Source organism: Silene latifolia, chromosome 1, assembly GCF_048544455.1.
Source record: "Silene latifolia isolate original U9 population chromosome 1, ASM4854445v1, whole genome shotgun sequence".
NCBI lineage: Eukaryota > Viridiplantae > Streptophyta > Magnoliopsida > Caryophyllales > Caryophyllaceae > Silene > Silene latifolia.
The window spans coordinates 107,659,490-107,683,122 of record NC_133526.1 but is presented as its reverse complement, the minus strand read 5'-3'; the positions used below and the strand labels follow the sequence as shown (position 1 = coordinate 107,683,122).

General features: G+C 39.9%; 1 protein-coding gene and 1 non-coding gene across 2 annotated transcripts in view; both read left to right on the top strand.

Annotated features, from left to right (window-relative positions):
- The first annotated feature begins 4,020 nt into the window (after window positions 1-4,020).
- Window positions 4,021-23,633, top strand: part of LOC141652482 (uncharacterized) — a 37,871-nt gene continuing 18,258 nt past the window's right edge. Inside the window, exons 1-3 of the mRNA XM_074459987.1 lie at window positions 4,021-5,759; window positions 6,741-7,035; window positions 7,171-7,315. Of these exons, the coding sequence (XP_074316088.1) occupies window positions 4,021-5,759; window positions 6,741-7,035; window positions 7,171-7,315 (2,179 nt within the window). The remainder of the gene's footprint in view (window positions 5,760-6,740; window positions 7,036-7,170; window positions 7,316-23,633) is intronic.
- LOC141624504 (small nucleolar RNA R71) lies at window positions 18,233-18,339 on the top strand. The gene has a single exon (XR_012534315.1). It is a non-coding gene; the product is annotated as a small nucleolar RNA R71 (small nucleolar RNA).

Below are 23,633 nucleotides of genomic sequence, written 5' to 3'. Positions count from 1 at the left end.
AGGGAAGGCGAATGTCGTAGCCGATGCTTTGAGTCGGAAGTCTATCCATGCCCTGATCAGTGCTAGATCCAGGGTGAGGATGCTTGGTGAGCTAAGGAAGATGGGGATTTACATGATCCGACGAGGTGAGACCATTGGAGATATGACAGTTGAGCCGGAGTTGTACGAGGAGATTCGAGAGCTACAGAAAGAGGATGCTAGAATTCAGAAATGGCGCAATGAGGTAGAGCAGGCAGGTGCAGAACCTTACTCTAAATTCAGTATTCATTCAGATGGGAGCTTGAGGTTTGGTCAGAGGTGGTGTGTGCCAGCTAACGAGGAACTGAAGAAGAAAATTCTTACTGAGGCACATGCTACTCCTTATTCTGTACATCCTGGAGGGGATAAGTTATACAAGGACCTCAAGAAGACGTTTTGGTGGCCTAATATGAAGAAGGAAGTTGCTGAGTTCGTGTCTTGATGTTTGACGTGCCAAAGGGTGAAGGGTGAACACAAGAGACCGCAGGGGAAAGTTCAGCCGTTAGATGTGCCAGAGTGGAAGTGGGAGAGTATTTCCATGGACTTCATTATCGGGTTGCCTCGGACTCAAAGAGGTAACAACATGATTTGGGTGATCGTCGACAGGTTGACCAAGTCAGCTCACTTTATTCCCATGAAAGATACTTGGAGTAAGGCTGAGTTGGCTAAGGCTTATGTTCAGTACGTAGTAAAGTTGCATGGTGTGCCTAAGGATATCGTCTCCGACAGAGATTCCAGGTTTCTATCCAAGTTCTGGCAGGAATTGTAGTCATTGATGGGTACTCAACTGAAGATGAGCACCGCTTTTCATCCTGCTACTGACGGACAGACAGAGAGGACTATTCAGACCCTCGAGGATATGTTGAGAGCTTGTGTTCTAGAGTTTGGCGGATCTTGGGAGGACAGACTGGGGTTGATCGAGTTTTCTTACAATAACTTATCACGCTAGCATTGGGATGGCACCATTTGAGGCGCTTTATGGAAGGAAATGCAGGAGTCCTGTGTGTTGGGATGATAGGTCTGACGCTGTCGTTTTGGGGCCAGAGATGATTCAGGAGATGGTTGAACAGGTGCAGATTATTAGGCAAAAGATGAGAGCTTCCCAGGACAGACAGAAGAGCTATGCTGACACTAGGAGAAGTTACATTTCTTTCGAGGTGGGAGAGAAGGTACTACTCAAGGTGTCACCGATGAAGGGAGTTATGAGGTTCGGGAAGCGAGGAAAGCTGAGTCAGAAATTCATCGGACCTTATGAGATTTTGGACAGAGTTGGAGAGGTGGCATACCGTTTAGCTTTGCCACCAGCGTTAGCCAGAGTTCACAATGTCTTTCATGTTTCCCAGTTGCGGAGGTACTTGAGCGATCCATCACATGTGTTGAGTCCTGAGGTGATCGAGGTGGATGAGCAGTTGTCCTATCTGGAGACACCTAAGGAGATTTTGGACAGGAAAGTGAGGAAAACCAGGAATGGAGAGACAACTTTGGTGAAAGTCTTGTGGACTAACCACAATGTTGAGGAAGCTACATGGGAGACTGAGGCTTCCATGAGGGAAAGCTATCCACACCTGTTTCCATGAGGTAAGTTCCGGGACGTAACTTTCTTTTTAGGAGGGTAGAATGTAACATTTTGTTTTTTTTTTTACCTAAATCCATGAGTTATCTACATTAGAAAATCTGTTTTGGTACCCACATCGATGCGTGGGGGTTTGCTAGATGAGCGAACTTCGGGACGAAGTTCATTTTAAGGGGGGAAGACTGTAATACTCCGTATTTTATATCGCTAATGGAGTCGAGTTAATTGTTTAGTCGTATTGATATCGTAAGATCGAGTTATTCGTAATCTTGTTGAGACGGGTTTAACTGAACGAAGTCACGTTAGCTAGTCCTTTTACCAACCACGCTGACCCATGACACTTACCCATTTACCCAGGCACGTTTACCCATGACCCATTTACCATCTAACCTAATTTTAACCTAATTTTACCCTAACACTACCAAACTCTACTCCCTCACCCGCCTCCCTCATTTCAGCGGCACCAATCTCAACCTTCACGCAAATTGAGAGAGAGAGTGAGTGTGAGTGTTGACGGCACAGCAAGGAAGAGCATAGGGTGGTTGTCGACGCTGTGAGGCGGCCTTGGTGGTGGTTTACGTGGCAGGTTTAGGTAAGCAGTCACCTTTTCTTTTCTTTTTTTTTTTTTTTAGTTTGTCGGGTTGTGGTTGTAGTCACCGTGTGTCGCAGGGAGGTGATAAGGGTGGTTGGTGTCGGGGAAATGGTATTGGGTGGTTTGAGTCGCCCCTATTGGTGGCGGTTAGGTGGGTTTTAGTCGGTGGATATGGCGGCAGGAGGCATTGTCGACAGAGACAATCAAACGGGTTTAAACATGGATTTTCAGGCGGGTTTAGGTGATTAGGATTGGGGTGGCGCCACCGTGGACTCGGGGGAGGTCGAAACGGCGGCGCCTTGGCGTCTGCGTGCTTGGTTTGACGGCGAGCAGAGTTGTGGTGGTAGCATAGGAGGATGTTGACGACGGTGGTGGCTATAGGGTTGCAAAGGGAGGCTGTTGGTGGCGGCAACCCCTGCTAGGCGGTGTGTCAGGGCTGTTGGCAGCCCTGGTTCGACTCGCCGGCGGCAGTCGATCAGGTTGGGGTCGGGTTTTGGTGGTTGGGTCGAACTGGGGAACATGCCTGGTGGTTGTCGTGGTGGTTCAGGCGGCGCGTGAGGGGTTTGGGCGAGTGTGAAGTCACGGGTTGTGGGAGTCGGGTTGTGGGGATTGTTCTATGTTTGTTTCGGTTTTCTTAATCGTATAATTCGTTAATCTTTTATTTATCGTATTAGTTATTTAATTTAATTTCCGAGTCGTTAAATAATTAGAGACGGGTTTTGAGTCGGGTTGATTAAAATGGAAAACTGCTATATCGGGGAAGTTTCCATTTAAGGAAACTTTACATGTTAGAGAGTTCTATTTTTAGTAACTTTCTATTTTGGGAACGGGAATAGTTAAGTAATCATTTATCATTTATTTATCTTTCAGAGGGCGAATTTGTTGTGGAATATTACTGAGCACCGACTATTTGACTGCAGTACTGAGGTAGGGGAATACACTGATTGAGTTCTTACGATTATAAAGAGTTGGCATGTTCGGTGATTATATGACATATCTGATTATCTTATTTATCTTGTTGAGCTTTATTGTTTCTTACGTTTCATACATTGCATTTGCATCGGAGTTGGAGTTAGAGGAGATGAGATTATTGCGATTAAGGCCCAGGCGGGTTCTGCAAGACTTGCCTGGTGTCCTCGGCCTTTAGTGGTATATCGACGACGGTCGATTGATATAGTCTGCCGGGGATCGGTATGGCTGGGCGTTCCGGGGATGTGTGTGATGGAGTTGAATGGAGGATCATAGCATTGCATTCTTTATTTATATCATATTACCTACTCAACCTCGCGGTTGACCCTGTGTATTCGTGTATGCCTGTGATGATCCATTTATTGGGAGCAGATTTGAGTGGTGTTGAGACATTGGGAGCTGGCAGGGGAGAGAGCATGGATCACCTGACTTAGAGCTAGCCCACTTTTATTTCTGTTTAGTTGTCAGACTTTATTTCCAGTTTGAGACATGTTTGATTTCAGTTGTAAACATTTATAAACTTTTAAATTAAAGTACTGTTTATCTTTCCTTTGTTATCTACTGCCTCGGGATCCGAGATGGTAACACCCTTCTTTATCTGAGGAGTCCTAGTCCAGGCCCTTAAATAAATGGGGGTGTTACAAAAAGTCCTGGGGTGGATGGTTTTACTTCTGGTTTCTTTCTTGATACTTGGCCTATTGTTGGGGAGGATTTCCAAGCTGCTGTTCATGAGTTTTTTGATAAGGGTATTTTGTCCAAGGCTGCCACTTCCACTTTGCTGGTGCTGGTTCCTAAGATTGATACTCCTTCTGTGCTTGAATATAGGCCCATTGCGTGATGTACTACCTTTTATAAAGTTATTAGTAAAATGGTGGCTAACAGAATTAAGGAGGTTCTTCCTACTCTGGTGGGATGGGAGCAGGCAGCTTTTGTCAAGGATAGGGACTTGTTTGATAATTCCTCCCTTGTACATGAGCTCACTGCCAAATATACTCGGGCTAGAATCACTCCCAGATGCCTACTGAAAGTGGATATTAGGAAAGCTTTCGACTCTGTCAACTGGGAGTTTATGAAAGCCTGTTTGGTTCTGTATGGGTTCCCTGGTGTTTTTGTGAGATGGGTAATGAAGTGTATCACTTCTCCTCACTTCTCTCTTGCTGTGAATGGAGGGGTGGAGGGCTTCTTTAAAGGGCAGAGGGGTCTTCGCCAAGGGGATCCTCTTTCTCCTTACCTCTTTGTCCTTGCCATGAAGGTCCTTTCTAGACTACTCAGGAAGTTGCCAACTCACCCTGGGTTTTCCTACCACCCAAAATGTGTGCAGCTTCACCTTACTCATTTGGTTTTTGCGGATGACTTGTTGGTTTTTACTAGGGGGGATCTCCCTTCTGTCAAGGCAGTAGCTACTTGTTTGAATGAATTTGCTGCTCTCTCTGGCCTTGCTGCTAATCCCATGAAAACCAATGTCTACTTTGGAGGAGTGGGGGAGCCTGTTAAAAAGATGATCATGGATGCTACGGGTTTCAGGGAAGGGGAGTTCCCTTTTAGATATCTGGGTTTGCCCTTAACCACTTCCAGGTTTACTGCTGCTATGTTTAACCCTATGCTTGATAAGATCAAAGCTAAAATAATGCACTGGGCTAATCATTCTCTTAGCTATGCAGGGAAGGCTACTCTTATTAACTCGGTTATTTTTGGCATTCAGAATTTTTGGGGGGCCAGTATCTTGCTTCCTAAGGGGATTGTTAAAAAGCTTCAGAAAATTTGCAAGGATTTTTTCTGGGGCATTGCTGAAGGAAGAAGAACAATGGTCTTTAAGGGTTGGACGGGGTTCTGTCTTCCTCGAAGAGAGGGTGGGCTTGATATCAAGGAAATCCTGAGCTGGAATAAATGCCAAATGGTAAGGTGGATATGGAAGGTGATTTATAAACCTACCTGTCTTTGGTCTGCCTGGATTACTCATTATATGCTAAAAGGTGAGTCTATCTGGCATGCTACTAGCTCCTCTACACACTCTTGGTTCTGGAAATCAGTCTTGCTGATAAAGGATATGCTTCTTCAATTTTTTGGACAATCTAATGTGGCCAAACTCTTAGCTGATTGCACTCAGGATGATAAATTGCAGATGGGTATGTTATTTCAGATTCTTAGGACTAGAGAGCCTGCTGTCAGTTGGTATAGGACCATCCATGATGCTGCTGTTCTTCCTAAGTATGCTGTTATTGGTATTTTGGCTTGCCAAAATAAGCTTGCAATTGTCGACAATTTAAAGCTTCGTGGCATTCCTTTGGCCAATCGTTGTGTTCTATGTGGGCAAGCTGAGGAAAGCACTCAACATCTCTTCTTTGTGTGCAATTTCTCTACTCAAGTTTGGGGCTCTGTTTGTAAGTTGCTTGGTACTTTTACTCCTCCTTCCTCCTTGCATCTGCTACTTCACTGGTTTAAGCAGTATAATAGAGGATGTGCCCGGGTGAAGGTTACTAGGAGATGCTTACTGGTGACTGCCATTTATGTGATTTGGAGAGAAAGAAATGCTCGGATTTTCCAGGGGAGAGGTCTACCTCCTGAAGCTTTGATTCGAAAAATCTCTTACCTGGTTGCTACTCGGATGTATCACTATTTAGTAGGTCGTTAAATTGGTTGTTTTTTGTTTTGGCTTGATGTCCAAGTAGCTAATTAGTGTACTTGGTAGGCTTTATCCGTGGCTAAAGTGGGTCTTTGTAATGTCCTGATTTTTATTTAATGAGAAGCTCCCCCTGCATTCATTGCAAAAAAAACAACAATAATAATAATAGTAATAGCAACAATAATAATAGTAATAACAACAATAATAATAGTAGTAATAACAACAATAGTAATAATAATAACAACAATAATAGTAATAACAACAATAACAACAACAACAACAACAACAACAACAACAACAACAACAACAACAACAACAACAACAACAACAACAACAACAACAACAACAACAACAACAACAACAACAACAACAACAACAAAAACAACAACAACAACAATAATAATAATAATAATAATAATAATAATAATAATAATAATAATAATAATAATAACAACAACAACAACAATAATAATAATAATAATATTTGCCGGTGGTGGTGGGTTGGCTTGGCCACGGTTTCCTGCCATTTCCAGCCGCTGCTGCTGTCGTGTGGCTTGCCACTGTGGTTGAGTGGGCTGCCATCGTTGTGGATTATTGCTCTTGCTCGGTGTGTGTTTGGTTGTGGGGTGGTAGCCTTTTGTGTTTTAGGTATGCGTGTGGGTTGCTAGCGTTTTCGATAGCTTTGCATCTTTCGCGCCATGTCTGATTTGGTTCGATATCACTTCCCTTTCGTTGGTCTTCATGGGTGTCGTGATGGTAATGGAAAGGGCCTCGTTAAAGCCCCCCTACTACGGCATTTAAAGGATCGACATTGTTGTGGTGAAGCTATGGATCTTACGCGTCAAACTTTATATGATTGTTTGACGGTTTTTTTCTAATGATGAGACTACTTTGCAGCGGATGGGGGTTTGGTTATGTGGGGTGTGTCTTACCACTCACATCTTTCGTACTCGATGTCGGCATAGTGAGGATGGTTCTGTTGTGGAGCCTCCGATTTGTGGTGATGGCCATGTCCGTTTTATTATTTATGGTATTCCCCGGCCTTCTGTTCCGTCTCCGTCGGTTATCTCGTCTAATGTTGGGGTTGAGCCAGTTGGTTGGACTGTTTCTTCTTTTGATCGTTTGCTTTCTTTGGGGTTACGTACCGCGAAATCTATCCCTCCTAAGTGCCGCCTTGGGTTTGCTCGGGTTTTAAAGGAGGCTTTGAATGATGTGGTTGGCTCTTCTGGTGATATCTCTTGCTGGATTTGCTTGCTTGTGGTGCCTCTTTGTATACTTAAGACCTTTTCCCCGAGGAGTAATCTTGAGTGTAGGACCGTTGTCAGATGTCAGCGCTAGGAGGAGGGTATTACCAGTGCTATTCTTGCTTGGGGTGTGCCTGGTGGCAGTTTGCAGCTCTTACGGGCGACTTTGGATGAGGTTCCCCCTTCCTTTCATGTGGAGGAGGACCTTGATTTGAGCGAGCTTAACCTTCGGCAACGTCGGAGGAAGATTTGTGATGGTCATTATACTGCTGCTGTTCGAGTGCTTTCTTCATCAGGTATTGCCCTTACTCTGACGCCACCCTTGTGGCTCTGCAGGATAAGCACCCCGTCGCCCCATCTACCTCTTTGCCCCCTTTGCCTGTTGATCATCATCCCCTTGTTGCCTCTTCGGCTGTTGTGTTCGATATGATTCAGAGTTTCCCGCGTGGCACTTCTTGTCTTGTTGAGAGTGCATTTGCCTTAGGTGCCTTTGTTGATCCTTTTGTTCTTGCCATTGATGAAAATACCAAGAAAAGAGTGAAAATCTTCAATTTCCAAGTATACCCAAATCGATTTTAAGATGAAAGGCTTTGCCTTTATAATTTCAAAAATCGACTCAAAGGTTGAAGATTTTGGTGCTTGGTTTGATTTTTGTTGGAAGAGGAGTGATTAATTGTTGTTAAAAGGAAGTTTGGATTTGATTTTGTTGAATTTGGTTGAGGAAATCTTGTTTTGGTGATGGAGATGTTAGGTTCATATACCTATTATTAGACTCCTCTAATAGTGAACTAATTAACTTATTAATTATTTGTTCTTTAGATCTAGTGCATGCATAACAAAATGAAATATTTATAAGAAAAACAATGTTCCTTACATTGCTATATATTTCGAAATATGTGGGCACAAGTAAGGTCACCTTCCTTCACTTGTTCTTGAGCTAAATATTGTGGATGATCCTCCTATGACTTTCAAGTTTAGAAGCCACTCCAATAAATTGCACCCAAGATTAATCCCAAAAATTCCTACTAATATTAACTAGATATATAGTAGAAATATTTCCTTAATAATACTAATATTCTTGCATTAATACCTCTAGTAATATATGATGTGTGTATTAGTATTTATAGAGAGTTTTATGCAATTGCATGTGAGGAAAGGTTGAGAGAAAACAAGTGTAGAAGCAACAACAAAAATGAGCAACTTATGCTCTCCTTTTGTTAGCCAAAACCGGTGGCTTTAGGAGCTACAAGGGAATCTTTTTCCTCTTGTTTTTATTCACTTGTTTAGTTTAGGTAGAGTATGTAAGAGTAGGAATGATTAAAGCTAGTATGCAAGGTCACTATCAAGCTTTAATCATAAAACAACAAAGACAAAAGAGCATCTTTTGCTCATCTTATTTGGCCGAAATATTGGTCCTTATTTGGTCCATTTTTGCCTTTTGTCATTTGTCCCACAAATGCTTATAAGTCATATGTTTCACAATCTTACATATTTAATTATTAATGTAATCATTTAACACTTAACTATTACAATTAATAATATAATATACACTCCACTATTTGAGTAGTATACAACCATTATATCAACATATAATGGGTCCCATAATTACTAGTTGGTTAAAATTACAACTTCTTGTAACTTTAAATAACTAATTACTTCTACCTCAAAACTTATATAATACCTCAACTAATTTAGTAATTTAACGCTTAATTACTAAATTAAATCTTATTTAATCACATTAAAATAAGACGCAAAATTGCACTCCCACAATTAAGGAATTAATTAATTCGTATCGCATACAATTAATTAAATATCTATTTGGGCCTCATCCTATAGGTGTGACCTAAAGGGATCAACTGACCACCACCGTCACACGACAGTAATGTCAAACTCTAGTTAGCCAATCATTACCGATTAATGACGGTCAGTCGACTGTATAAAGAATCATCCCTCATGTATTCTTAATATGAGATTTAATAATGATATTTAAATCATATGATCGCACTATTGTTGAGGACACATTTCCCATCAATCTCCCACTTGTCCTCGACAAGTGTGCATCACCAATTCTCTTGTCCTATTACAATCCCCCACTCAATGCAAGGTGTCTTGCAGGTCGTACTTACATTTGATCATATCTTGAGTGGTTTTCTCGATCTGGAGATTAACTGTCTGACCGGAATTATCCATCATAGATACCTTCCGAGCGTGGCCACGCATTTCCAGTTAACTACTCCTCGAGTGGCCTTGAGATTTCAAACAACCCTGACAAGGGGTGGGCAATTCCTATCGCCCTATTCCCTTCGTTCAGCCACAGTCCATCATAACCCAAAATATACCCAGTTTGACCTCATTTACGAAATCGTAGAGTATAAATCAAAGCTAATCAGAAGTTGTGCCAACTTGGGCGAATAGTCTCTAGTCAAAAGGAATTGACTCATAAGAATACTATAGTAGCTCTTGCCACGACCAGGCTTTATGAATTACCAGAACTCTATAAGCGGTCACTGCCCGACAGATTGTCCCATACAGTCTGCCTATGTGATCGACTAGTCATCCCATATGACTCTATGGCACTTGAACTTGCCATCAATCGCATCACACTCTAGTTACTTCGAGACGTCACCTCTAATCGGTCCGTTTCGTGTTCACAATTAAAGGTGTGGTCGTTGGGTCACGTCCGAATCAAAACACAATTTATAACTTCAGAAACAACTCTACAATTAGTAAAGAGGAAAGTAAAGGTCGGATCCCAAGGGACGGGAATTGAAATGAGATTTCTATTGAAACTAGTGGTGTCTTAGGGGTGTCACAAATTGGGTTGATGTAGAAGGTCACTAACTAAAATAGCAATGAAAATAAACTAGCAAGATGAATAAAAAGGGGGGTGTAAACAATTGATTAAAAAGCACTAGGGTGTCATGGGATCCAAGGGGAATCATGGGAATTGATCATACAAACATGTTCTCAAATTATAAGCAAGCAATTATTGTTGTGATGGATTGAGTTGGGTTATATCTTACAATCCTAGGAAAGTTTGGGTCCCGGAGCCGAATCGATTAGATTGTACAACACCTACAAGTCGACTTAATCTTCCCTACTCAACAACATGCATGGTCTAATGAGACTCGAGTTGGGTTATGTCTTACAAGTCTCATTGAAAAGATACGAGATGGTAGTAAATGCAAGGATTCATAGGCTTAGCATTTCATCAAATATAACATGTGCATGAGTTGAGATCAAAACAAGCAAGCAAATAAAACATGAAAGCATATTAATTTAAGCATGAATCATTCCCCATGTTGGTTTCCCCTAATCACCCATTAACCCTAGCTAAGAGACTACTCACTCATTATCATGTTGATCATGCTAGCAAGGTTGTCAATCATACCAACAAAGTGAAACATGATGAATAAATGAAAGTAATTAACAATAATTAAAAAGGGATTAAGAGAATTATACCTACTAATGATTCCAATAATAAAGCAAAGATAAAAGAAGTACTTGATGCTTGATTGAGAGGTTGTCAATCTCCCAACAATAACCCAAATAATCTTCAATTACCCAAAATAAAGGATGAACAAAAGAGAGATTTAAGGAAATAAAACTTGTATTAGACCTTGGTTAGTTGTTGATTACAAAACTAAAGAGAGATTTGATTGATATTAACTACTCTAATTATTGATAAGAAGAACATGCTCCTCTAATTAGACTAATGGAGTATTTATAGTGGAAATTAGGGAGGATGCATTAGGGTTAACTAAGGGCTAAACTAGTAATTACACTTTTTAGATTGAGCAGGAGGAGCCGGTATTTTTCGAAGGAAAGGCTTCTTTCTTTTTAACTTGGAGAAGAGGAAATCGCGCTGTAGAGGATTCCGGGCGTATTGGTGTCGGGACGGGCGGATTCTGGTGGTGGAAGACGAGCGGATTCGAGGGAATCCGGGCGGATTCTGGCGGTGCAATCCGAGCGTCTTTGGAGGAAACCGCTCGGATTGTGCTGTGAGGAGATGGGCGGATTGGAGACAATCCGCTCGGATTGTAGCTCAGCACAAATTCTTCTTCTTTTCTTCCCTTTTCTTCATGAATTCCTTGGGGATTTCCTTGGGGACTCAAGGATCCTTTCTCAACATTGCTCATCTACTATCATATGTACAAAGGCCTTCTAATCTTGTCTCTCCTTGATGCTTGGTCATTGGTTTCGATCAATTTAGTCTTGTTTTGCCATGAAAATGCAAGATTCTTACTCCTTTCCTACCAAGGGATCAAAATCTCAAAGAATATGCAAAACAAAGAACTAAAGATAATAAATGACCCAAATATGCACTAAAAAGCATGGGAACAAGGCTAATTCGGGGGCTAAATATGCGCTAATTATGGTCACATCAAATATCCCCAAACCGAACCTTTGCTCGTCCCGAGTAAAGAGGTGACAAAGACTAGGACCAATACTAACCTATCCTAATAATATAGCCGATATGAGACAATTAGCGGGTCTCACTCCGCCCCTTCAACTCACAACAAGACAACCATGAGGTAGGATGCCTTCTTGCAAGGCAAGGTGGGTCTTGCCAAAATGGCGACACATCCAAACATTAGGCACACAAAATCACGTAATGGATGCATCTACAAAAGAATAGCCACTTCCTCATCAAGTGGCGGAGGCACTAAAGAGGAACAAAATTTAAGAGCATGTAATCCTTCACAAATACTAGTTCAACAAATTACTAAGGCTAAAAGGATGGCACTAAATCACCTCCAAATGGTGTTAAACTAGACTACTTTCGTCCTCAATTTCCAAATGCTTTCATCAAGAGCGATCGGATGGTGGTGGAATGATGATCCCTATGATTCTAGTAGCATATTACATGACAAGTCTCGAATTCTCTACAAAAGTAAAGGTCATGGATCGTCCCAAGCTCGACCAAGTGGTTTGACAAAAAGGCTTTTTGGGAATGAAATGCTCAAATCTTTATACATAATGGGTGGATATGACTAGTATTCAAAATTGTCCTCATTTCACTTTCACATTTCAAAAATTTAAGATGGGGTTTATCCCTTCCGGGCTAGTGTCCTTTGCTTTCGCCAATCGCTTATTAGGCAACCGGTTAACCTCTAGACAATAGCTTTTCGGGGTGATAGTCACTCTGTCTCTGGGTGGCCGAATTCACAACCGTGTAGGGGCCCAATTCAATGGATCCCGCACCAAAGCACATCGAAGTGGTACGCCTCCATCAAAACAACTTAAAATTTCTCAACATTCAACAATTCATAACATTTGAGGTTTCCTTGGCATTAAATTACTTCCACATGACAAAATTCTTTGAAATGAGCACTTCAAGCTTATTGATAGAAAATATTTTCGGGTTGCCTTACCACAAGGTCAAACAAGGTCACCTAGACAAGTTAACCAAGTCCACATCGCATCACGGGGTTGGATAGGTGACTCACATGCAAACCCTTGACTAGGCCTTGGGTCATGGGTCAAAAGATACTAGTATGACACTATCTAGGGTGTTTTACAACCATTCTAGTAGGCAAAGTTTTAAGTTGAACAAGTATTTGTAATGGCTTAGTTGCTCTTGTCAAAGTTCCTAATTAGGCATTTTCAAAACATTTCTAACATGCAACTACATGCCATGATGCAACTAATATAAACATCCTAATACAAGTGATTCTATCAACTAATATGACATATAAACTAAATGCAAGTCCTAAGTTCACATTGTTATACCGCATCAATCAAAATAAAGCCACATAGTCATTAACATAAAGAGGAAAAAGGAGATTTGGAAAGATCATACCATGCGGTCTTCAATATCCTCATGTCTCGGATGTGGCGTAGTCGATCAATGTAAACAAGGATAGAACAAACACAATATATACAAAACAATATACACAAGACTATAAAAGGAAATAAACATGTTTTTGGATTTTTAATTTTCAAATTTTTATGATTTTCGAAATTTTTCAATTTTTTTGGATTTTTGAATAAGAGTTAAATGTTAGAATTCCCATCCCCACACTAATATGGGCATTGTCCTCAATGGCCAAAATGATGGAAATTATGCAAAGATGATGCATGATTTCTATGCTAAATGCAATCTACAGTAAGCTATACTACATGATGCATGGTTTTTGTTATGACGGAGAGGATAATTTAAATTACCTCCCGTTGTGTATGCATTAACTTCCCCAAACCGAGTGAGACACTATTGCTAATGTCCAAGGATGGGTGTAGTTCATGCACACACTATGCAATGCATGAAGCTAATTTGTCATTTTGGATTTTGAAAATGGGAACAATAAAATGAGAACACCTCAATGGTACCGAGGTGTGAGTCCTCTATGGTGCTAGGACTTTTCCAACAATGATCAAGAAAAATAATTAAAAACAAAGAGAGAAATAGACAAACCATAAGAGGGTAGGAGCCTCCAAGGCTTGCTAATCTTCCATCATGTTATCACCATCACTTTCCTCATTAGAAGTGGTCACATTGCCACTACCCTCTTCATTTGCTTCATCACTTTCTTCCTTATCTTGCTCATCATCTTCTTCACCATCCTCTCCTCCTTCTTCACTTGCTTCTTCACCAATGTTATCATCAACTTCTTCATTACCAACAACCTCATTGTCACCCGAAACGACCCTAGATGCACCCGGAAATAGGACTTCTCTATCCGCCCAACTAGGCAAAGGACATGATGGATCAAGTAGTCCTTGCCTAGCTAAGTGTAGGAGGGGTGGATATTGAGCCAAGTAAGCATTTTTCCGATCCTCAAAGGCTTGCTTGTGCATTGCTTGCATGAGAAGAGTCACATAATCATTTCTTGCTTCGACTCCTTCTGGCTTGAACTCTTGATACTCAAAGGGGTAAGGTGGTATGACAATGGAAGAAGAGGGCATTTCAAGTTCACCCTTTTGTTGTTGAATAATATACTCGGCCTCTTTAGAAAGGGGAAGTAGATAATTGGTCCGGTGGACAGTTAGACGACAAATCTTTGAAGGCAAAGTGAACGATCTAGCTTCACTAGTGAGCCATCCATACTTAGTGTCAAGGGGGTTATGGGCAACCCACTTGTACTTGTGTATCATAGTATGCAAATCAACAAGATGACCACCCTCCTTTGCTTTATACTTGTTATACTTATTGAAGTTAGGATCAAAGTACTTAGCTAGGATAATGACTAGGCCGCCATTGACAATAACGGTAGTGCCCTTCTTCCCACAATCAATGTTGAGCCATCTATCTACCAAGAGCCTCAAAGAATTGTAAGGCTTGTTGTGTACTCTTCCAATGTTCAAAGCCGATTCAAGAAGAATAAAATCAAGTTTGGTGAAATGGTTGGTATCTTTCCTTGCAATAATGGTGTTTCCCATGACCTTGTGCCATACTCTTATGCCCGGATGGTGGACTAAAAGAGCACGACTCGCATGAAAGTCCTCAAATTTCCTCCCGGAAATTGCCTCCCAAAGAGGGTCGGGGTCATACTTTCCATAATTCTTAAAATAACTCGGTTCATCACTAGGACCCAAGATTCCATCCAATTCCCTAAAGGAAATGCGTCTACTAACATTAGCTAGACGAAACTCGAGATTCTCCCTACTCTCAACTTTGGTGACTTTCAAAGAACTCAAAAATTCCAAGGTAAGGGAGGGGTATGTCAACTCTTTTGATTCAAATAATTTTTCTAACCCCATGGCTTTGAAAAAGGCTCTAGTTTGCTCAAGGACACCCAACTTTCCCAAGGTGTCTTCACAAATATATTTGGTGGATTGAAATGATTTCCTAGCAAACTTGGCAAAAGTATTTCTATGGGTTTCGGAAATAAAAGTTACCTCCGAATAATGCAAAAGTTGATCGATTTCTGGAGTAGAAGATGTTGTTGCTCCCATAGAAGGTTGTTGTTGTTGTTGCACTTCCAAGTTTGGTGTTGCTACCACCATAGCCAATGCTTTCTTTGCTTGAAGAGCCTTTTGCCTTTGTGAAAATGTCTTTGGTGCCTTTGTTGCCTTTGTTGCTCCCTTAGTCCTTGCCATTGATGAATTAACCAAGAAAAGAATGAAAAATCTTCAATTTGTAGTGTACCCAAATCAATTTAAAGGTGAAAGGCTTTGCCTTTATGAATTCAAAAATCGACTCAAAGGTTGAAGATTTTGTGCTTGGTTTTGATTTTTATTGAAGAAGTAGTGATTAATTTGTTGTTGAAAGGATGATTTGATTTGATTTTGGTGAATGTTGTTGAGGGATTTTGTTTTTGTGATGGAGAGGATGAGGGTTTTGATGTTTTAAAGTAGTGTTATGAATGAAAGAATGAATGAATGAAGGTGGGAGGGGTTTTATAAAGACCGAAATTTTCGAACTGCAGGGGCAATCCGTGCGGATTCTGCCCAATACGGGTGGATTCTGCTCTTCCTGGGTTTGATAAAACTCGCCTAAAGACGGGCATATTTGAGAGAAGACGCTCGGATTTAATTGATACGGGACGGGCGGATTCTCTTGAAGACGGACGGATTTGAGTCTAGGAAATTTTTCTTGTTTCCCTCAGCAGAGAAGACGGGCGTCTTCTTTCTAGGACGTACGGATTTGCAGAGACGGGCGGATTACTGCTCAGGACGCCCAGATTCTCTTACAGTCAGAAATATTTCAAAATTGCATCTCATAGGGACGTGCGTCTTCAACCCAGTACGCTCAGATTGCAGGAAAACGGGCGGATTCTCTTGAATCCGCTCGTATTCTACCCTTTTGTACCCGGATTCAGTTCCATCCGTGTACAATGCATTTCCCTTACCATTCTTCTATTCTTCTTCAAATCTTGTGTTCGTCATTGTGGGGGCACTACTAAGGCATGGATAGCCTAGGCAATTGTCATCCCCACACTAAGGTAAAGCACTACACATCAATTGAAATTGTTAGTCCCTCCCTCACTACTCTCAAACATAACAAATTATCTTGATCAATGTAAAAAAAAAAAAAAAATCCAAAGATTAAAAAAATGAAATACAAGAATTGAAATGCGAGTTAGGGAGTTAGAAATATTTACAAATGGTGGTTTAGGGAGGACTCGACCAAACTCTCATTCTTGATGAGATGTCAAGGGGGCATGTTCAAGGTGTTGTTGATGTTGCTCAACACCTTGAAAAAGTAATCAAAAGCTTGTTCATTATCATGGTAGAGGTCTTCAATAGTCCTTTGCCCTTGTTGTTGGTCTTGATCGATGGCATTACCAATGTAGGGATTAAAAATCCCCTCAAATTCGTCGTCCCAAAGACCACAAACTTCATTAAGTTGATCATTGAAAATTTCTTGATTTGATGGAGACAACTCCCCCAAATTCTTCTCTTGGCCAATGAGGCCATTCTCTTCTTCTTTGGTTGATTTTGATGAGCTTTGTAAGCTCTCCTTGTCGCAATTCACTTGCTCTTTGAATGGAGCATCTTTAATTTTTTTCTTCCATTGGAGTTCCGATTTCTTCCTTTCATCTTTCTGGCTATAATGATCAATCATGAAACATGGTTCATGCAAACGAGGAGCTCTCATAGTCTTGTCAAGATTAAAGGTTATGCTTTCATCTCCCACTTCTAGAGTGAGCTCACCATGTTTCACATCAATCACCGCACCCGCGGTGTGTAGGAAAGGTTTTCCTAGAATGATTGGAATGTTGGAATCTTCCTCCATATCAACAATGACAAAGTCCACCGGGATGAAAAACTTCCCAATTCGTACGGGGACATCTACCCATATCCCTAATGGTGTCTTCGTCGATCTATCGGCCATTTGGAGTGTGATGTTGGTGCATTTAAGCTCTCCCATCCCCAACCTTTTACTCACCGAGTATGGCATGACACTCACACTAGCCCCTAGATCACATAAGGCTTTGTTGATCGTTGTGTCGCCAATGGTACACGGTATTGAGAAGCTTCCCGGATCCTTTAGCTTTGGAGGTGAACTCCCTTGAAGTATTGCACTACTCACCTTAGTGAAGGCGATAGTCTCAAGTTTCCGGATTGACTTCTTCTTTGTGAGGATATCTTTCATGTATTTCGCATAGGCCGGCACGTGATTGATTAATTCCGTGAAAGGAATCGAGACTTCTAAATTCTTCACAATTTCCATGAACTTTCCAAGTTGATCATCAAATTTGGGCTTGGCTTGACGACTTGGAAAAGGAAGTCTAATCACAATGGGCTCCTTCTCCTTGACCTTGTCTTCATTTTTCTTTGAACTTTCTTCTTTTGATGATTCTCCATTTTTGGAGTTTTGCACAATTTCTTCCTTATCACTAGCTTCCACAACTTCATCCTCAACTTGCTTCTTCGGTGCTTCATACCTAGTAACACTTCTCAAGTGAATGGCACTAACCGTTTCATGTCTAGGGGGATTACTTTGAGGTGGTAATTGCCCCTTTTGTCTTTGTGAGCTTGAAGATGCTAGTTGAGTCAGTTGTGTTTCCAACATCTTGGTGTGAGCTAGGATGTTGTTGATGGTGGTTTCCTTTGTTTGGTTATCTTTTTGCATTTGAGTGAAAAACTCTTGTTGATTCTTTTGCATTTGGAGGACCGCTTTTTGGACATCAAAACCTTGGTCATTTTGGTGATTGTATGGATTTTGATTTTGGTAACCTTGGTTTTGATTGTAAAAGGGTCTTTTATTTTGGTTTATCATGGGTGGTGGAGTGTATGTTGTTTGAGGGTTTTGGACATTTTGGCTTTTGTATGAGAGATTTGGATGGAATTTGGTATTTTCATTGTAATAGTTGGAATAAGGGGAACCACTCTTGTATACTTGGAAAGCATTCACTTGTTCATTTGTTCCCCTACATTCACCTTGGTCATGTCCCAAAGTTCCACAATTCTCACATATCCCACTTGGGATTGATGAGGATGCCGTCATGGCATTAACATGATGCTTTGGTGATTTGGAGACTTCTTCAAGTCTAGCCATAGCTTTTTCAAACTTCAAATTGATTGTGTCAATATGAGCACTAAGTTGAGCACCCAATTGAGTAACGGAGTCCACTTCATGCTTTCCTCCTCTAGTAGCCTTGCGAGGTCTACTATATTGTGAGTTATGGACCGCCATTTCCTCAATCTTGTTCCATGTTTGATTGTCATCAACTTCGGTGAACATTCCATTTGGTCCCATGTTGAGAATGTTCCTTAAATCTTCATATAAGCCATTCCAAAATTGTTGTACCAAGAACCATTCGCTAAGTCCATGGCGAGGACATGAGCAACAAATTCCCTTGAACCGCTCCCAAGCTTCATACAAAGATTCTTCATCCCGTTGCTTAAAACCCGTGATTTGAGCTCTTAGCATGTTAGTCTTTCCGGTGGGTAGAATGTTTTGTAGAAAGCTAGAGCCAACTTCTTCCAAGAATCAATTCCGAGAGTGGCCTTATCAAGGCCCTTCAACCATTGCTTCGCGGTGCCGATTAGAGAAAAAGGAAATAAGACCCATATAATTTGGTCTTGAGTCACACCCGTTTGAGAGATTGCATCACAATAGTCGCAAAAGGTTTCCATATGAGAATGAGGGTCTTCACTAGGCATCCCCCCAAATTGGCTCCTTTCAACTAATTGGATGAAGGCGGATTTGGCAATAAAATTTCCGGTTAGATGTTGTGGTGTAGGAGTACCATTGGGAAGGTTCTCCTCGGTGGGTACGGAGTGTGACGAGAATTTAGGCATTGTAGGTTGATTTTGTGGGGTATTGTGTAATGGGTTCTCCTCTCCTTCTATTGCGAAAGGGTTGGTGAACTCAATATTTGGTTGAACAACTTCACTAATACCTCTTAAATTCCTCCTAACAAGTCTCCTATTGTTCGTCAAGGTTCTTTCGATTTCACGGTCAAAAGGTAACAAATCACCTTGTGACCTTCTAGACGTGCAAAATATCAAACAACTCGAGAACAATTAGAACAAACCTTGAAGGGTTTTACTTCCCCAAGGCGAAGAAAGACACAACTAATAACAATAAAAAGGAAATCTAAATCAAACAAACACCGTCCCCGGCAACGGCGCCATTTTTGATCGGTCCGTTTCGTGTTCACAATTAAAGGTGTGGTCGTTGGGTCACGTCTGAATCAAAACACAATTTATAACTTCACAAACAACTCTACAATTAGTAAAGAGACAAGTAAAGGTCGGATCCCAAGGGACGGGAATTGAAATGAGATTTCTATTGAAACTAGTAGTGTCTTAGGGGTGTCACAAATTGGGTTGATGTAGAAGGTCACTAACTAAAATAGCAATGAAAATAAACTAGCAAGATGAATAAAAAGGGGGGTGTAAACAATTGATTAAAAAGCACTAGGGTGTCATGGGATACTAGGGGAATCATGGGAATTGTTCATATAAACATGTTCTCAAATTATAAGCAAGCAATTATTATTGTGATGGATTGAGTTGGGTTATATCTTACAATCCTAGGAAAGTTTGGGTCCCGGAGCCGAATCGATTAGATTGTACAACACCTAAAAGTCGACTTAATCTTCCCTACTCAACAACATGCATGGTCTAATGAGACTCGAGTTGGGTTATGTCTTACAAGTCTCATTGAAAAGATAGGAGATGGTAGTATTTGCAAGGATTCATAGGCTTAGAATTTCATCAAATATAACATGTGCATGAGTTGAGATCAAAACAAGCAAGCAAATAAAACATGAAAGCATATTAATTTAAGCATGAATCATTCCCCATGTTGGTTTCCCCTAATCACCCATTAACCCTAGCTAAGAGACTACTCACTCATTATTATGTTGATCATGCTAGCAAGGTTGTCAATCATACCAACAAAGTGAAACATGATGAATAAATGAAAGTAATTAACAATAATTAAAAAGGGATTAAGAGAATTATACCTACTAATGATTTCAATAATAAAGCAAAGATAAAAGAAGTACTTGATGCTTGATTTAGAGGTTGTCAATCTCCCAACAATAACCCAAATAATCTTCAATTACCCAAAATAAAGGATGAACAAAAGAGAGATTTAAGGAAATAAAACTTGTATTAGAACTTGGTTAATTGTTGATTACAAAACTAAAGAGAGATTTGATTGATATTAACTACTCTAATTATTGATAAGAAGAACATGCTCCTCTAATTAGACTAATGGGGTATTTATAGTGGAAATTAGGGAGGATGCATTAGGGTTAACTAAGGGCTAAACTCGTAATTACACTTTTTAGATTGAGCAGGGAGGAGCCGGTATTTTCCGAAGGAAGGGCTTCTTTCTTTTTAACTTGGAGAAGAGGAAATCGCGCTGTAGAGGAATCCGGGCGTATTGGTGTCGGGACGGGCGGATTCTGGTGGTGGAAGACGAGCGGATTCGAGGGAATCCGGGCGGATTCTGGCGGTGCAATCCGAGCGTCTTTGGAGGAAACCGCTCGGATTATGCTGTGAGGAGACGGGCGGATTGGTGACAATCCGCTCGGATTGTAGCTCAACACAAATTCTTCTTCTTTTCTTCCCTTTTCTTCATGAATTCCTTGGGGATTTCCTTGGGGACTCAAGGATCCTTTCTCAACATTGCTCATCTACTATCATATGTACAAAGGCCTTCTAATCTTGTCTCTCCTTGATGCTTGGTCATTGGATTCGATCAATTAAGTCTTGTTTTGCCATGAAAATGCAAGATTCTTACTCCTTTCCTACCAAGGGATAAAAATCTCAAAGAATATGCAAAATAAAGAACTAAAAATAATAAATGACCCAAATATGCACTAAAAAGCATGGGAACAAGGCTAATTCGAGGGCTAAATATGCGCTAATTATGGTCACATCAACCTCATATGATTAACTAGGGGCGAATACCATGTCAATCCAGTTCACTTTAATGGGGTTCAATTTGTCTCTACAACCCATTCGGATACGACAAGGTAGCGGGTGAGTTTAATAAAACTCAAACGATAAATGTGATTATCACATATGAACTGTCAATACACTATTACTACTTCATATTTTATACTCTTTAGTGTATTATAACACTAGTTAAAATGCAATACAAGCTTGGCAAGTGGATATACCCGATATCCATATATTCCAACTTTATTAATTGTTATTTTCTTCCATTCAATGTTATCTCTAATGACATGAATTTCATTTCTAAGTATTTGTATGTACTTATGCTAGACTTGGGCTCTTTAACTTGAAAGACGCTCCCACTGTTATCGCATAACATGTAATAAAGTCACTTGTAGAGGGATTCACCCTTAATCCCTACGTTGACTATTTTATCACAACGTAGATTCCTTTTGTAGATATTTGCAATGCGCGAAACTAAAACACCTTTCTTAGTCTCTTACTCCTTTGTCAACAATTCATCCTAGGATTTCAACAAATCCCTTTTGGTTTGGAAAGTAAAGTTTGTGTAACCCTTCAACACCTTAACTTAGTTTATCATCCAAACATGTGTACAAGTCATCAATTGTACTTTAAGGCTTTCACAAGCCCGTCTTATGAATTAACTTATTATTGACTCATAATGTACCTAGCAAATGGTACATCACAGCAGGTGCGTCTGTTGGCATACATAATCGTTCTAGTGGCGGAAACATTAGTAATCGATTTCATGTAATCAACAACTTAATGGGTTCAGTGAATGACTATGATTCCATCATAGTAATTCCACTTTCATCATCATGAATAAGCCATTCAACTTTGTTGTTGTACAACAGTTGTGAAATATCTTATCTTCATAAGATTCTCAACTCTATGCTAATATTCTCTCACATAGATTCAAAATCTAGAATACTTTGCATCCCTTTCCATGTCTCCCAATTACTCTTACCAGAAGAAATCATTGGTATATTATTCTCAATAAGTAATATGTTATCAACATAAATGACATGGAGAAATAATTTTAGCTCCCACTTAACTTCATGTATATCATGATTCTTCAATCATGTGAATGAAACAATTCACTATAATCACATGAACGAAAAGTATAATCCTTTAATGCTAGCTTAAGACCATCTTGTGATCACTTAAGATAGCTACGCATAATATGTTAGGATTCTCAGATCTTCATCTAAGGTTTTGTGTTTCAAACACTTCCTTCTCTAAATTCCCATTTTAGAAAAGCGAATTCTATTTGCCATTCATCATTAAAATGAAATGCGGCAATTCCTAACATAATTTATCTTGATCAACATCTTCATGTAAATCTCATGCATTTGTGTACTCTAAAGCTCTATTTTCCTTTAAGTAAAACTACTCTTGAGTAACAATTTTCGGATTGTAATGCATCGGCTCGTATGTAAGAAGGTCATGATACTATCACTTTCACAAAGTAATATTTTTAAACAATAAGACATGTGCGATAAACTCCCACTGAACTATGCTCTCAATCTATCTTCATAGACTATAGTTCAATACCAACTCCCACTCTATAATTCTATTACTTTCACAAAGTAACATTTCAACTATAAGAGATGTTTGTGATGACACAATCTTCTCCCACTCTATCTCTCAGAAATACATCTAATTTCTTGAGAGATAGCTTTGTGAGACACAAACATATATATTTAACGGAGTTTAGCTTTCAAAAGTCCATCCTAACATGGCAGCTTGATAATATACGAGTCTTATCCATGTCATCTGTTTAATAGACTCTCTATTCTAGGTATCTCATGGTTGACCATCCGTTTAGAATTACTTGTCCGTATTGGATTGCAAATTCCCAAAATTGAGTTAAACAACTCAAACCAACTCATATTAGTTTGATCTTATGGGTAGTGATACTAGGTCATAACCCATCTTTAATAAATCAAATTTATTACTTAGATCTTTGCCACTACGATTGGGTCGTAATGCTTAGAACTTTATTCAATTTGTTCTCTACGTCTTTTTAGAAATTTCTCAAATCTCTCAAATGCTTCACCTTTTATTTGATTAAGTAAATATACCCTTATCTTCTTGAATCATTGGTAAAAGTGACGAAGTAGTCATAAATTCCCCTTGCGGTGATGCTCATTAGAACACATACATCGGCATGTATTAGTCTCAGCAAATCACTTGCTTGTGTCCCTTTACCACTAAAGGAAGTACAAATTATATTGCAAAGGAGACATGATTCGCATATTCCTTATGATTGAAAATCAAATGGTCCAATAATTCTAGTCGACACTAGCGTTTAATGCGTTTCTCCTTTACGTAACCTAATTGAAAAATCAAATGTACAAATCATTTAGATTACCAATTATGAGTCTTTTGGTGCGTATTATGTAGATATTTTTACATGAGTTGGAACTGTCTAAAACTTGTGTATCAAAAAGATAAGTGACATGGCTCACATCCATGTCTATATTCAATAAAATACAACAATTGTCTTTGATGACAAAATATAAATCCTTTCATGTCTCACATAGAAATGGAAATAATGTTTTAGACTAAGTGGGTACATAATAATAATTATGTAAATTATAACTCAAAGCTATTAGCAAAAACAAGTACATAAGTCCCTCTTGAAGTGGCGGCTACCCGAGCTCCATTTCATTGTCGGAGATTCATATCACTCTTGTTTAGCTTTTCCACATTTCCAAGTCCCACTTAGAGTAACAAGTCCAACTTTGATATCTTCTAAATACTTGGGGCAATTTCGCTTCCAAT